Source organism: Hirundo rustica, chromosome 8, assembly GCF_015227805.2.
Source record: "Hirundo rustica isolate bHirRus1 chromosome 8, bHirRus1.pri.v3, whole genome shotgun sequence".
Taxonomy (NCBI): Eukaryota; Metazoa; Chordata; class Aves; order Passeriformes; family Hirundinidae; genus Hirundo; species Hirundo rustica.
This window is the reverse complement of record NC_053457.1, coordinates 9140167-9154652: the sequence shown is the minus strand read 5'-3', so window position 1 is coordinate 9154652 and position 14486 is coordinate 9140167. Positions and strand designations below refer to the sequence as shown.

The 14486-nt window shown below is 39.1% G+C and overlaps 1 protein-coding gene across 5 annotated transcripts in view; it reads right to left on the bottom strand.

Annotated features, from left to right (window-relative positions):
• The window catches only part of LDB3 (LIM domain binding 3), a 107312-nt gene that overhangs the window by 9532 nt on the left and 83294 nt on the right, over positions 1–14486 (bottom strand). For all 5 annotated transcript variants that reach the window (XM_058421444.1, XM_058421445.1, XM_058421446.1 and 2 more), the window contains 3 exons: positions 7124–7251; positions 1455–1755; positions 75–255 (listed from right to left, as the gene is read on the bottom strand). In XM_058421444.1, the coding sequence (XP_058277427.1) occupies positions 75–255; positions 1455–1755; positions 7124–7251 (610 nt within the window). The remainder of the gene's footprint in view (positions 1–74; positions 256–1454; positions 1756–7123; positions 7252–14486) is intronic.

Genomic DNA, 14486 nt, shown 5'->3' with positions numbered 1-14486 from the left:
CTATTTCATTAGTATTTATTTCACTAATTCAGGGATCCATGCAGTTGCAGAAAGGGTTAAGCTTGTTCTCTTACCCCCATAATCTTGGTGTGGCATCTGGCACAGGTCGGTGCAAAGAACTGTTCATAGCAGCGCTCACAGTACACGCTGTTCTGCTCCTCCACAAAGCACATATCAGCCAAGGATGTCTTGCAGTAAGCACAATTGAATTCTTCTGGGTGCCAAGAGCGACCCATGGCTACCAGGAAAGGACCTCTGGAAACAATCATAATTGTCTTATTTGTATTGCAAAAAAAAAAAAAGGTTGAATGACCCTGACTGCAAACCCACTTTGTCAGACACCACGTACACGTGTAAGAGCCTACTTGAACCATGAAGTGCATATTAAAATAACATCCAGAAACCTGAATAGAAGTGGCCTTTTTCAAGACCATTACTGAAAACACACTGGTTAAAACATTTCATCATTGTTTGGTCTCATACAGACAACTGTTGGAAAAAATCAATTGTTTTCATATCTGCATAGCTATAAGTGATCTTTGTAAGCAGATACAAAGACAAGAGGAAAAGGCCAAAGGCAACAGAAGATAATGCTACTATAAAGCATGAAATAACAGGCAAATTTCCATCCTTACACACCCACACGTCACAGCAGCTCCTAAAGTCTCCTGCCCTCTTTCCATCTGAGGGCACTGCATCCAGCATGTTCTAGAAATGTGAGACTATCAGGTGACAACTTGCTGTTTCATTAAGTGGAAGACACATTAAATTCATTTTGGTGATTGACTCTGGTGATTGTAGTTAGATAATAGTGATTATTACTGGAATATTTCCATTCCAGAATATATAAAGGGTGATAATCAGCAGTTCCACGTCACCAAACTAGCTCCCTTTAGTGGGGAAGACTGTCTAAACATGGATTACCTACAGCTGGACAGCAGTGCACAGGCTAACAGTGGCACTGGTCCAGCAGAATGAATTGGGAGAGAAGGGAGAGGCATGCTATGAATCACTGGTAATAGAGTGTGGGCATTATCTTTCTCCAGACACAAAAGCAACAATTACATCTGGCTGCTGTTCCAAAATGATGCCTCCTTCCTTTTCTCTCCACAACCCCCTCTGCCCCCAGCCCCCTAACCCTCCCGATGAAGTTGCACGAACCTCCTTCAAAGGGTTACTTTAGGACCAGAAACATGTTTAAAATCAAGCAGGGATTTGCTGCAGCATCCAAGAGGCAAACAATTAGCATGTATAACTTTGCAGTGATAAAAAGTGAACCACGCAACAACAAAATGAGCTCTGGAAATGTTAAATTAATGAGGCAGACAACAGACATCCCTGCTGGGTAATTTAAGAGTGTCTTAGGCTCTGGAACTGTAGATTAATGTACAATGACCAGCCTCTGTGATACTTTTTTTCCTGCTTCATCCCTCCTCAGAGGCCCATGACCTTACCGAATGATGCTGTTACAGTGCCCGCAGAGAGGAGTTCTGCTGCTGGCCGGAAAACGCTCCGCCCTCTGAACCGTTCCCCGCGCTAGTGCAGGCGGCTGGGAAGAACTTGGAACTGGAGATGGGTAAGCGGAGACTGTGGCAGGAGATGGCACCGGAGCACCCCTCGGTAGGATGTGCTTCGTGACAGTGGTGGTGGATTTTCCAGGTGCGAATTTCTGGGAAAAGGAGTCATCTGTTACCCAGGGAGGGCGACTCGCAGGCTCCGTGTTGGCAGGGACGTAGGAATGAACCGGTGCTGGCGCTGTTTGAAGGATCCCAAAAGAAACCAAGAAAGATTTTAAAGTCTTTTTCTTCTTCTCTCAATGCAGCAACACTTCCCAAAGGGTACTCCACGATACACATACAATAAAAGCTTTTAGGTGATAGTTAATTATGGCTTGTCCCATTTCTCATTTATTCTGGGCTGAAGCCGAGGGTATCGGCACAATCACCGACTCAATACACATCATTACAGAAATCATTGCCTACTGGCTTTTACAGATTTCATGGAGACCATTGTCAAGATCATCTCTCCATTTTCTAGCAGGAACGGATACGACAATTCCGTGATAATTTCAACGACTGCCATATACTCTGTTTAAGACAGGTTAAAAATAGAAAAGCCAGATAATACAGTAAAGTCTCAGATAGCATTCCCTAGAATTTTAGTAAGTTACGCTTAACTTTTCGATCTCAATATATTAATTAAAATACAACATGTTCTACAGATGTCACTGTTATCTATCATTTGTAGGTTTATTCCTAGGTTTTGGAAGAAAACCAGGCTCCCACAGGGACCACAGAGCTAGAGAGCACTGGAAGCAGTACTGGGGGAGACAATCCAGCTCACATGAGCAGCAAGATAAAGCCAACAGCACTGAGTGGAAGGCCAGACTTGTGGTTATGACTGATCTCAGTTCAGTTCTTGGCTCTGCCACAAACTTCCTGTATAACTTTGGGCAAAGCTGAGTGTGTCTGTACTCAGTTCCTGTGTGTAAAACAGAGTATTATCCTTTCTCTCTTCCCCCTTTGACTAGCACATGAACCCTTCAGTGCAGTCTGGCTGTTTGTGTGCACCAGGCCCTAATCTGGCGTGGAGCTTTATCACATTAAAATAAGCAGGAGCCAGGGGCTGCACATACTGACAAGTTTTCCCATTGTCCCCTCTTTTCAAAACGTCAGGTCTTGCATTATCTAGGACTGAAGTTACTGCCCAAGAAACAGCCTCACTTTGCCAAGTAGAGGAGCACTAAAAGCAGTTTCCCTTTGCAAGGAAAACAAAGCAAGTGATTGAAAAGAAGCTTGGAGAGCTGAAGTGTTTTGTCCAAATGAGAGAGCCCAGATTTGGGAGCAGAAGCCAGTTCTCCAGCAGTCTGGGCAGACATTTCACACAGCAGATCCCAGCACCAAGAAAATCATGACCAAATACAGCACGTACAGGTTTAAGGGGCTTGCAGGAGGTATCTCAGCCAAGGGGGTTCTGAAAGTAACACGGATCTTTCTGAATAATTGAGTGCTGAGAAGATTATGTTCGATTTAACACCCCTCCCTCAGCCCACACCCTGCCACATAATAACTTACCGTGATTATTGGCAATTTGCAAGTGCTTAAATTGCGTATATATCAACGCACTGTGATCACCCCTGTGATCTTTTTATTGAGGTCAGAGTTGAATCTAGTGCATTTTCTTGATAAAAAATTCTTATGGTACAGCATCAACAATGTTTCTGCTTCACAAAACTGTATCCCACCTTAGCTTGAGGCTTTTTTTTTAATTTTTTTTTTTTTTTAAACTTGGAAATGGTAAACAGTATTTAAAGATTTCAGAACGGAGTTTATATGCAATCTCTTTAGATCCTGAGGCTCTTGCTATTTATGTATTACGGTATTAAGATAGGCAAAATTAGAAGTTAATATTTCATTTCTAATTGGTGAGTTCAAAAGGCTCCCACCTATGAGGCTAATTAAGCAAGGTGATTTCAGCTCACTTCACTACATTCTCTCTACCTTCTATTTCTTTTCAGTCCTCCTTTTCTATTTGCTGCAGTAAAATAAAGAAACAGAAAAAGGGAAAGTAAAATAAAACAACAAAATAGGATTTTTTTTCCAGTTACAAAAACAAAGTACCGGAGGAATTATTGCAAAGTGACAAATGTTGGGTGTTTGCATTTGCTCTGAGTTCTCTTTTCAGCTGTTATCATTTAATTTTACAGGTTTGATTTATTACAATACATTTTCCTCCTGTGAACAAGGTGCAATTACTACTGCTTCAAAATAGTATCACCGCAACATAGCAGAAAGATTTCACTAACTTTGAGATTTTAGCAATTTTTATTAAAAGGGAATTATCTTATTTTCTTAGAACTACATCCCTAAGCTTATATGAACAATTCTTTTGTCTTAGTAACTACTGCTATACACATTCACCTTGAATGTTTATGTAATTCAAAAAGCCTTCCAACACTAATCAGCAGAAAAAAAGGGGGCTGTTTGCTGCTAAAAAAGTACTAAGATTTAGCATATCAGAGAATATATTCTCAAAATACCAGTATTGCACGAGCTGACCATTAACTGGTAAAAAATGAATACTTAAATAACTCAGCAACTTAGCCTCTATCACCTTGCTTCTCTCAGCTCTCACGTTCTCTTAGAACAGAGAATAAATGGGATTATTGTTATCCTGAGAGAACGGCAGGAGAAGAGGAGTCTCTCAACAGGAGTAGGAACAAGCCAGTTCCTAGCTTCTGGGGAAATTGGAATTCTCCCCCTCAGCTCTTCATTTACGGTCTATGGCTATTTTCTCTCCAGACAAAAAGGCACAATACCAAGGCTCATTTAGTAAAGCAAAGATTTATAGAGTCTCAAAGGCTTTGGTCACACACTGACTTGCACTGTGAGAACGTTTTTTCCTTTTTTCCCCCCTCCTTTGTTAGTAGATGACATAATTGTTGCGCTTTCTTATTTTCAGTAACAAATTAAATTAATAACCACAACTGATACGGCTTGTTCTACATGTAGTGGCCACATCCTTGAAGCCCAAAGTTTTCCCATATCCTGTTACAATACAGAGAAGATGCCAGACAAAGCCGATGATGTTTTACAGGGAGACACCATTCTCCTTCAGGGGAACTAAAAATGAAATAATGGTGTGGGAGCTGCTGTTTTAGTACTGAAGGTGCTTAGGATTCAATATAAAGTTCATTAAGAACTGTGGGAATCTCTCCAATTCCTAAAAGCGCAGAGCAGGCCTTTACGCGTGACCAGGTTTGCCCACCCCAGTGGGCCCAGCTGGACTTTTAGGGATTTAAAAGGAAAGATCTGCTTTCTTACATTTAGGGATCGTGTTACTTCGTGGCACAGACCTGGAGCTGGAGCTGCCTGGGACATGGGAAAGGTTATCCTGCCCTGGGAAAGCCTACGGGAAAGGAAAAGCCAGGTATGTCCTGCCATCTAGTGGGCCTTGCCCAGAGAGAAATCCGCTCCTTTCAAAAACGGGGGATGAAATTCAGGGAGAAGATTTCGGAGTTCACAGCTTTCTCTACTGCAAAAACCGAAAGATCTTTAGCAGCAGCAGATTTCCTACCTGAGTTAGGTTAGGGAAAGTGTAGACTGCCTGATAAATCCCATCTGAGTTAGACACTCAACAATGCAATTTTATTTTGAGACTAGTTTCTGTTTATTTTGGTTGGTTTTTTGTTTTTAATCTGACAATTAAAATAGCCTTGTAAATCCTCTCAGTGACTGATTCAGGTGTCTCTGTATTGGATATATGAGCCTGTTGACTGGTGTTTCAATCTGGAAGTTGCTGCCCCAAATTTCCAAGAGAAGCCAGTCACTGACTGAGTTGGATAAGGATGTTTTCTAACTGTCTTGGTGGTTTGTTTTTAAGTACTATTGATTTTCCCATCTGTGACAGGAAATGTAATTTCCTCCATTTCTTCCCAAGTGCTCTGCAACTGTCTCCGAGGCCAGCTCATGCTCCAGAACCACTCTGAAGTGCTACTACATCAAATATAGAACACTTTAAATAGGTACCAAAACAAGAACCACACATCTGCACTAAAATCTCTGCCTGGAACCTCTCTTGTACCTGAGTCACTCTAGGGCTCAATTATGAAGGTATTTTTAGAATCCCTTATTGGATATTTCAAACTCCTAAACAGTACAGGAGGACTTTTTCTTTCTCTGCCAACTATTTAAGCCTTTATTCAGAAGCAATGAGGCTCAAGAGCAGCAGCATAAGGAATTGCAAAGGAACACCAGCAATGTAAGGAAGTGCAGAGAAGATGCTCAACCCAGGAGAAAACCAAAGCCTTTCCTCTCATTCCAAGTAGAATTCAACAGCCAGCTTTGACTTTACCAGATGCAGCCAACACTTGGAAATAGCTGCAGATGTATTTCTGTGGCAGGTTTGTATATTGAACTGGAGTTTACACTTCCCCAAATGAGCACAGGCCTTAACATCAGTCAGTGTATTTAGGAGATATTTTGACTTGCCACAGATTGCTCTCTTCTGCACTATAGAAATAAATCTGCTGCCATCATCTTTTTAAATCAAAAATAACAGCATTTGCCTTGAGTGAGAACATGGTATACACTGGTGCACTTAACCAAAAGCAAATGAGAAGGAGCTGAAGGTTTATTTACTTTGAGACCCTTAAATAGCTCACGAAAGCTCTGACTTGGCTTTTTCTACCTTTATGTCTCAAATACAAAGATCAATTGATTTGTCTGTCTGCTTTATGTCTAACTAAAATTCCTACATTGGTTTAATTTCATAGATCCAGAAACAGAACATTACAGAAGACAGAGTTTAAGACTGTTAGAATTCTTGGCCTTTTCATATTTATTTGACTGTAAAGATATAAATCAACTTTTTAATTCTCTTGCTAAGATCAGAAAAGCCTTAATTTGAAACAGAACTGCCTTTAGACTTATATTGCTGCCTTATTTAATTAATTCAGTTTGAATGTTCACATTTTGGTCATCAATGGTTTTAGAAGCTCAGTCCATTTCTAACACATTAACACCAAGGGAATTTAAATAATATCAGGGAACATATTTTCCAAATGAATGAATAATCAAATATATTCCTTACGTTACTAAGTCTCTGGGAAATGGAATAGCATTAGGAGGTGCTTTAATACCTCATTCTTTATTTCAAATATAAGCCTAAGTTTTAGAAATTCAATATATGGTCTTACCTATTTTGCAAATACATCTTACTCAAGCAAACTCCACTTATTTTATCTCCTTCCTGAACTGTGCATCCTTTAGCCATTTTATCAATTCTGTAGTGTCAGTGGGCTTCTAATTGGATACAGGGTTATTTTTCAAATGTATTTCTTCTGAAAAATCAGGCTACACATTTTTTATTAGGCTTTTCCTTTGCTTTTACTTTCCCCTCTGTTTGTTCCACGTTTTAACTCCGAAGCACAATACAAATACAACATAATCCTCAATCTTCAGATTATCTGAGGCAAAACTAGCAACATTTAGTCCCACATAAATAAATACTTTCTGATATGTCAGTGTACAAAATGTGTGCTTTCCCCATTTTCTTTTTTCCAAAAGAAATGTGTGAGGATTTTTTTTCCCTGAATCTTCTCAGTACTTTGAAGGCTCCTTACCTGGCTGGTAGACAGAGGGCTTTATGCTGGCAGTAGTAACAACTCTCATTTTTGAAGCAGCAGAAGGAGCAGGACTTTCACTGTAGCTTCCAGAAACTGACATTGGTGTATATGACTGGGTTGTGTTTCTAAAAGCAAAATGTAGGCGTGAAAAACTTTATAAACAGTAAAAGTTACCGATCATGAAGTAACAGATCTGGCGGCATCCCGGGCACTCCAAGAGGAACTCTCTGTGAGAACTACGGACAGAATGCTGGCAGGTTCATCAGTCTTTATCATTGCTAAGGAAAGCTTGGACAACTCTTTGGAAAGAAAAATTAGTCAAATAAGGATTTTAAGTAATGGCAAGTTTGCTGTTGTTGTCACAGAAAATAACTTGCTGAGGAAATATGACAAATTTGAAACTCTTAGTTTAACGAGGGATCAGACGTCACAAAGCTGCACACAAAGTTTGTGTTCTCTCTTCCTCTGCAAACAAAAAGATCTGGTCTTGTCTAAGATAAATCAGTGAAGGATCTCTGGACTGAAAAATGTACTGGCTCAGCACAATTACTACTATTACAAATGCTAATTAGTATTTATATACTGTTATACTATTTTCAAAAATATTGAAGTGACCTTTAAAAATTTAACTGAAAATAACTCTTTTCCCTATTTAGATTGACACCAAAATTTACATTAATTTTCCTAATGTTCAGATTCATCCTTCAGGAAAAAACATGTTATATGCAGTATTATGATGCAGTTTCTTGCAGTTCTAGAATAAAAACTTTTGCTCAGGATTCCAAACATCAGTAAGAAACAGTTTTTCTCTATTTTATGGCTTAGATGGTGATTCTCAGTTTGATTACAGTAACAGATTAAAAAATATGCCTCTTCTATCTGCCAGTCGCTTGGGATGATTCTGTTTGTAGTGCCTGTGCTCACACACTGCTAAAAAGAGCACTCTGGTCAAAGGAAGCAAGAGAGAATAAAGAAGTACAAGGAAGGGAAGCAACACATAATGAGATATGTGCAGTAAAAAAAACCTATTCAACCACAGAACATCCTTCTTACCCTGAAAACATAGTTTGCTCTCTTTTTCCCCCCAGTGTCGCTCTGCCAATGAACTCGATCCCTATCTATTTGTGCTGGCAGTTAAGGAATTATTTCCATAGTGGGTTTGTCTGTAAGAAAACATTTGTCAGCATATGAAAAGGAGCATTCAGCCTTCCCATACTATTGGTCCATCTTGCCTTGACTTCCTTTAACCGTGGAAACAGATGCCATCTGAAGAAAACACGTTCTAATCTTACATGGCAAACCCAGCAGATTTCTTCCAGTACAGGTAAGAAACATTCTGAGAAATGGAAACTTGCAATTTTAATTTTGAACAGAATAAACCTGTCCACAATGTAGCTTTTTGCTGCTCTGACAGTGTTTCTACTGCAGACCTACTTTCCATAGCATTGCTGCCTCAGGCTAATATATTTTGTCTATTTAGCAAGACTTAGAAACTTAGCTATTGCTACAGTGGCTGCAGTTAATTATTTCTGTACCTAGTCTAAGGCTTAGGCCTGGATTTGGGTCCACTATACCATGAGTGAACACAACTCTCCAAGATAAACTATTTTATGGGTGTGTATTCACTGTAAATTGTTGTGAACCGTGCTGTGATTTTGTAACTGCCAAAGCTGTTCTAAGCACTGTAAAAGTTTCTGGTTTCCAGTGTTACTGTCTATTTGCTCCCTCCTGTGTGGTGTCATCGCTCCTGCCATAGCACAGGGACACGATGGCTTCACCCACAGCTTTCAAAATGCCAGCAGCTAGACACACCATCTAAAGATCTGTCCTTGGTTTCAAATCTGCTGCTCAGGGGAAAATAGACAGCTCACTGCCCAGTAGTTCCAATGTGGGTTAAAAGATTTTAAAATGATGTGTCACACAGCCTTAATCTGAAAATGTCATCCAGTCAGGAAGATCTGCTCCCAGGCGCACAGGTCCAGCGGTTAGGAACGCTCATTTGAACCTCTCTTAATGCACATAATAAATAAAGAAGTTCTGAACCAGATTAGTAATACTTAAACTGTCATGAAGGAAAATGGTTATTCAAAATTCAAGTGTTTCCCAAATGTGATGGCACAGTAATACCATACCCCAGATTTCCTTGTGTTCAGGGAAATGAAGCTGAAAAGACCCCAGAACAATCCTCCCTCCCCTTCATAGTACCAAAACCATGGCAAAATTAAAAGAAGTACTGAACCCTTTTAACCCTTTTACATGTGTATGATTAATATTAAATACAGTAAGGAAGATAAGAAGGCTTGTCAAAGAGAAATAAAGTGTCACACTGCATCATTAAGGGTTTAGTGAAATAAAAGATTTATCAGAATTTCTGCCAAAGAAAAGGAAATGGCACGTGATTAAAAGAACAAGACAAAACAAAACAAAAACAACAAAAAAGGAAGAAAATAAAAGAAGTAAGAAAGAAAGAAGGAAATGAAGAAAGAATAAAAAGATGTTGTAAGGACCAAAGATGCTTTAATGGATCAAGAAGCACTGGCATCTCAAAAAGCAGTGAAAGCAACCTTGTTGAATTTATCTGTAGCAGTCAATGGCATGTGACAGGCAGCAAATTAAATACCGGCTCTGAAAACCATTAGTTGTCAGAAAAAGAAAGAGTAAATATCTCTAAGCAGAACATTTTTATGTTAACGCTTCACTAGATGGCTACTAGTAGCAATAAATTGGTTTGTTAAGTGCTTTTAAGGTAGAAGAGCTGCACAAAACATTTTTATACCTCTGCTTTGACTGGTAGCTGATGGAGGTGGAAGAATGCCGGTTGAAACTAAAATGAGACAAAAGTGGTATTTGAAAAAAATATACACAAACGACTGGGATACCTTGCCCTACCACAAATTTCCTATGAGTAAGAAGTGCTCTTAAATACTAAAGTAAGCAACACATACCTATTTCTTATCATATCAGTATTACATTACATTTCATTTTCTTATTTAAGCTGGGAATCACAGTGAAACCTGAAGAGTGGTAACATAAGTCAATGAGCTGAGTAGATTGTTCCAGAAGTCACTCTCATCTGATCTTGTCATTTGATTGTGGAAGTCCAAGTATTTTTATTAGCACAAAAAAAACCCCCAAAACCGAGGGATTTTTTCACAATGTCCTAAGTTTACATGGCATCAAATCTGAAAAGCAAACCTTGAATGAACCAAAGGTCAAAGATCAGGGAAGTGCCCCAGCTTATGAGGCAGCTTGGACAACCCCATGGAAAGGACAGGCCGGCATAGTTGAAGCAAAACCATCAACCCATCTACCATCAACAAGTTTTGCCTTGCAGAACCTTTCTACTGCTACAGTCTTAGGTAAACAGGTAGATTTTTTTTTTTTTTTTTTTTTTTTCCGTGGGGAAACAGCATAATTTCAGAACATAAATGAGTCATTTATGCAAATACAGGAAGTACTTGAAAGCCTGCACACTGTATGATCTGAGAAACAAGAGGATTCAGAATGAACAGGCTCCTGTCTGCAGGGCAGTGCAGAGTTACATGGCATCGATCCCATCCCACAGGGGCATAGCCCACATTTCCCAGGATTACCAGGAGTCTGCCTTATGCCAGTTATTGTCCTAACTTCTGGAGAAGAGTTTTTCCTCCCTTTACCACGGACACGGTGCTTGCGTTAAAATCTCCAGATTTTAAAATCCAGAAGCCACACTTGACTTTTAGAACCATAATTGGAACTCTTTCCATTGTTTCTCCTGGTTTTGTATTCCCAGAGTTCTTTTGCATGGGGTGCCCTGCTTTAACCCTCTGGATGGAACAACCCATTCTGAAAGAGCTTCAAACTCATTCAAAACTCTCCTGCTGTGCTCACTTCTTTTAAGTAAGATTGTAAGTGGAACAGATAACAGTAAGTCAAATTTCACTGCAGATGTAAAAGGGCAACACAGTCTGTTAAAGATTAGTGAATTACTTCAAACACTCCTCTTCAGGAACATTATAAAGATTTTACTCATGTTAAGTGTTATGCATATGCCCACAAAAGCTAAGTCACTATAGAACTGGACCTGCTAAAGTTTAAAATCAGATTTAAACAATTAGGGATATTGATCAAGAAATCCTCCTGCATTTTCTTGGTGGATCTTTTTAAAGCACCTAAAAGGAAAAAAAACACCAAACACTGGAATAATGGTGATAAAATCTCAGCCTCATCTACCCGAGAATATCCCCCTCCTGTAAAACAGTGTTGTGATTAAGGTCATCCATCTTTTATTTTGAAATAAAATTATATTAAATGCTCAATACTCCTCTGGTGTATGTTAAGCCAAAACTGGATTTTTAAGCCTGTATTTTGGCACGCTGAAGGATTGCTTGGTTTCTAAATGAAAACTTCCAGGTGCTCAAATTTTTGAATTTTAAACCAATTTAGAAGCCAGTTTTAGTCCCTTACGTTTGAACCCACTAGCTATAACACACAACACTTTTAAAAACAAACACAGAAGAAGTGCACCAAGATAAAGAACCTATTCCAGCTGCAAGACAGCCATCCAAAACCAACCAACCAACCAACCAACCAACCAACCAGAGTTTGCTTCTCGATTATCAGGGAACCAAATTTTTAGAGGTCCTACAAGTGTCTGATTTGCTGTTATGTCCCAAGACTTGCAGAAGCCACAAGAGTAACATTTGCCTGTTGGTAAGAGGGCAGCAGATGACAGCATCACACCTGTGTCATCCACTGACAAAGCAGCAGTGTATAAAGCTGATATGCTGTAGATCTTCGATATGTGACCAAAATAATTGCCAGGTGCCAGCAAGAGGTTTTAGGAGTCTGACTGAAGCATTTCTTTTTGAAATGGACAGCTGTTTTTCATAGATTCACAGAATCTTGGAGGCCTCAGGAAGAATCTGATCTAAGCTGCTGAAAGCAAGGCCAGCTCTGAGGTCAGACCAGGTTGCTCCATGTTTTAGCCGGTAATGTCTTGAAAACCTTCAAGAGTGGAGACACAGCCTGCCAGACAAGTCACTTCCTTTCAAAGGGGCAGGAAAAGCAGCAATGGTCCATGACAATTTACTAATTTACTTTAAATTCAAACATCTCAATATCTCAATGTCATCTTTTTTATCCTCATTAAAATTTTGTTTCACACTGATTAGTCCATATTGGTACGTAACTACAAATGAATTTATATGGTTTTGAGGCCTCACACTGATTCCCTTCTCCCATTAAATGGATATGAAATTTAAGGGAAATGGAAAAATGCTCAGTCAAAAAATAGTATTACATTAGTTCTAAGAAAGACATGCAAGTAGTGTCTCCAAGTAGTGGTTATCTTTATACCAATTTATTAGCTGTTTATGTGTAAATTATGCATAATTGTTGCTTAACTCGTCCCTGCCCATGGAACTAGATGATCTTTAAGATCCCTCTGCCCAGTCCATTCGAGGATTCCATGATTCCCTTGGCAGGAACGAAAACAAGTTCTTAGGAAAGATTTAGATAGGTCCTAAGATGTAGATGGTGAAACACGAATAGACGTGCTCTGTCTGCCCAGAGTAATCACCAAAGCTTCCACCAAAGCAACAGTGATTCTCTTGAGGAAGATCATTATACTTCTTGGTGTGAAGCCTTCAAACTTGCACCGTTTGTCAATTTCAAACATCGCCTTTGGGTGATTCCTAACTATTTTTTTATATAAAGGTAAGACACACATGGGTAATTACAATCTCAAATGTATTGCTGATTTAGTTTTTCACTATTTCTGAAGACTTGGTTCAAATGAGTCTCAAAATCTATTGCTTTTTCCTCTGTTAGTTGTGAAAGTGTTATGAAAGCAGTGAAAAGGCTTGGAAGTGAGGCAGTAGAGCAGCAGATTCCTGTCATCCTGCGTTTTCACCAAGAAAAAAAAAAAAGGTTCATCGTCTGTAGACAAATATTTTCATTTCAGGATGGCAAAAGCAGCACAAACCAATCAAGTGAAACACTTCTGTTCCAAGAGGACCTTGTGGTCACATACCCTACATCTAAAACTTAGCTGTTTCCTAGCTGGGCTCTCCCGCGGGATATAAGGAAAGGGCTATTCCTTTAAACACATCGTGCTTTTTCTCTGCCAAGTCAATCCCTTCAGAAACAGAAAACCCCATATCAGCCAGCATAATACAAAATCAAAACAAATTAGGTTAAAAGAAGAGAGCTTTACAGATATACCTAGACTGAGATGAGATAGCAGATGAAATAGTGGAAGCTGCTAATGACATGTTCTTGGGGCCATGGGGAAGAGAGCTGGGGGCTGCAAGAACTCTGCAGAAGACACATAAAAGCATGAAAGCATGAACAAAATGATTTAACAGGGACACAAATCATGACATCAGAACGAAGCTCTGGCAGGATTCAGATACAGGAAGGCTGCTGCATAGTTATCAGGAGCAGCTTTTCTGTAGCACACATCTGCAGACTTACAGAAGAGCACAACCAAGCACATTCCTACAGAACACAAGGCAAAACGCACACATTATGGAAAAATTTTAAAACCAGACTCTATCAATAACTAAGAAAGCCAGTATTACAGGACAGGACTTTTGTCAATGATACATGCTTTTATCTGAAAGATCTGAAGATGTTTGAGTCTAAATACAAGATAAAATTTTTACTATGCAAGCAATCCCAGACAGAAGATCGTTCTATTGAAACCAGAAGTAATTGGAATGATGAGTTTAGTAGAGGCATTTTTTAAATCTGAAGCAGATAATAGGTAATACATTTTCTTCATGCTACGGTTTCAACCGAGGGATAAAAATTACTTAAACCTTATCATTATTTTATGTGGAAGTGCCTCTCAGGCCAGTTCTGAATCAGAGCATAAGACCTTATTCAAATCTCCTTTGCTGTCTGATTGATGGATTCTTTGGCACTGGAATAAAACCACTGCATTCTGGTAGGTCATGGCTAGGTGAAAACTGACTAAAGTGAGAAACTAATCAGTTGGTATATATACATAATGCAAATCAACCAGCAAAAATTAATCAAGTAGAGCCAAGAGAACGTTTCCAATTCCATTTATACATACCCAAAATATGATACTTTTGAGACCTCAATTAAAGTAGTTTATATTACTGGAAGCATGTTTTGTGTTGGATTTTAAAAACATTTTAAAAGCAAAATAGACATCTTTTCAGAATATTCATGTAGCAAAACCCATAGATAAAAGAATATTATGTACCAAAAGAACCCACTGTCTCCAAAATTACTGTAATGTAAGTGACAGCTGTATAAATACCACACATTTCCTCACAAGCTGTCTGACAGTTTTTAATACACAACTGTAACTCCCACTGTGCTACAAGTGTTAGGAATCCATCTCCTT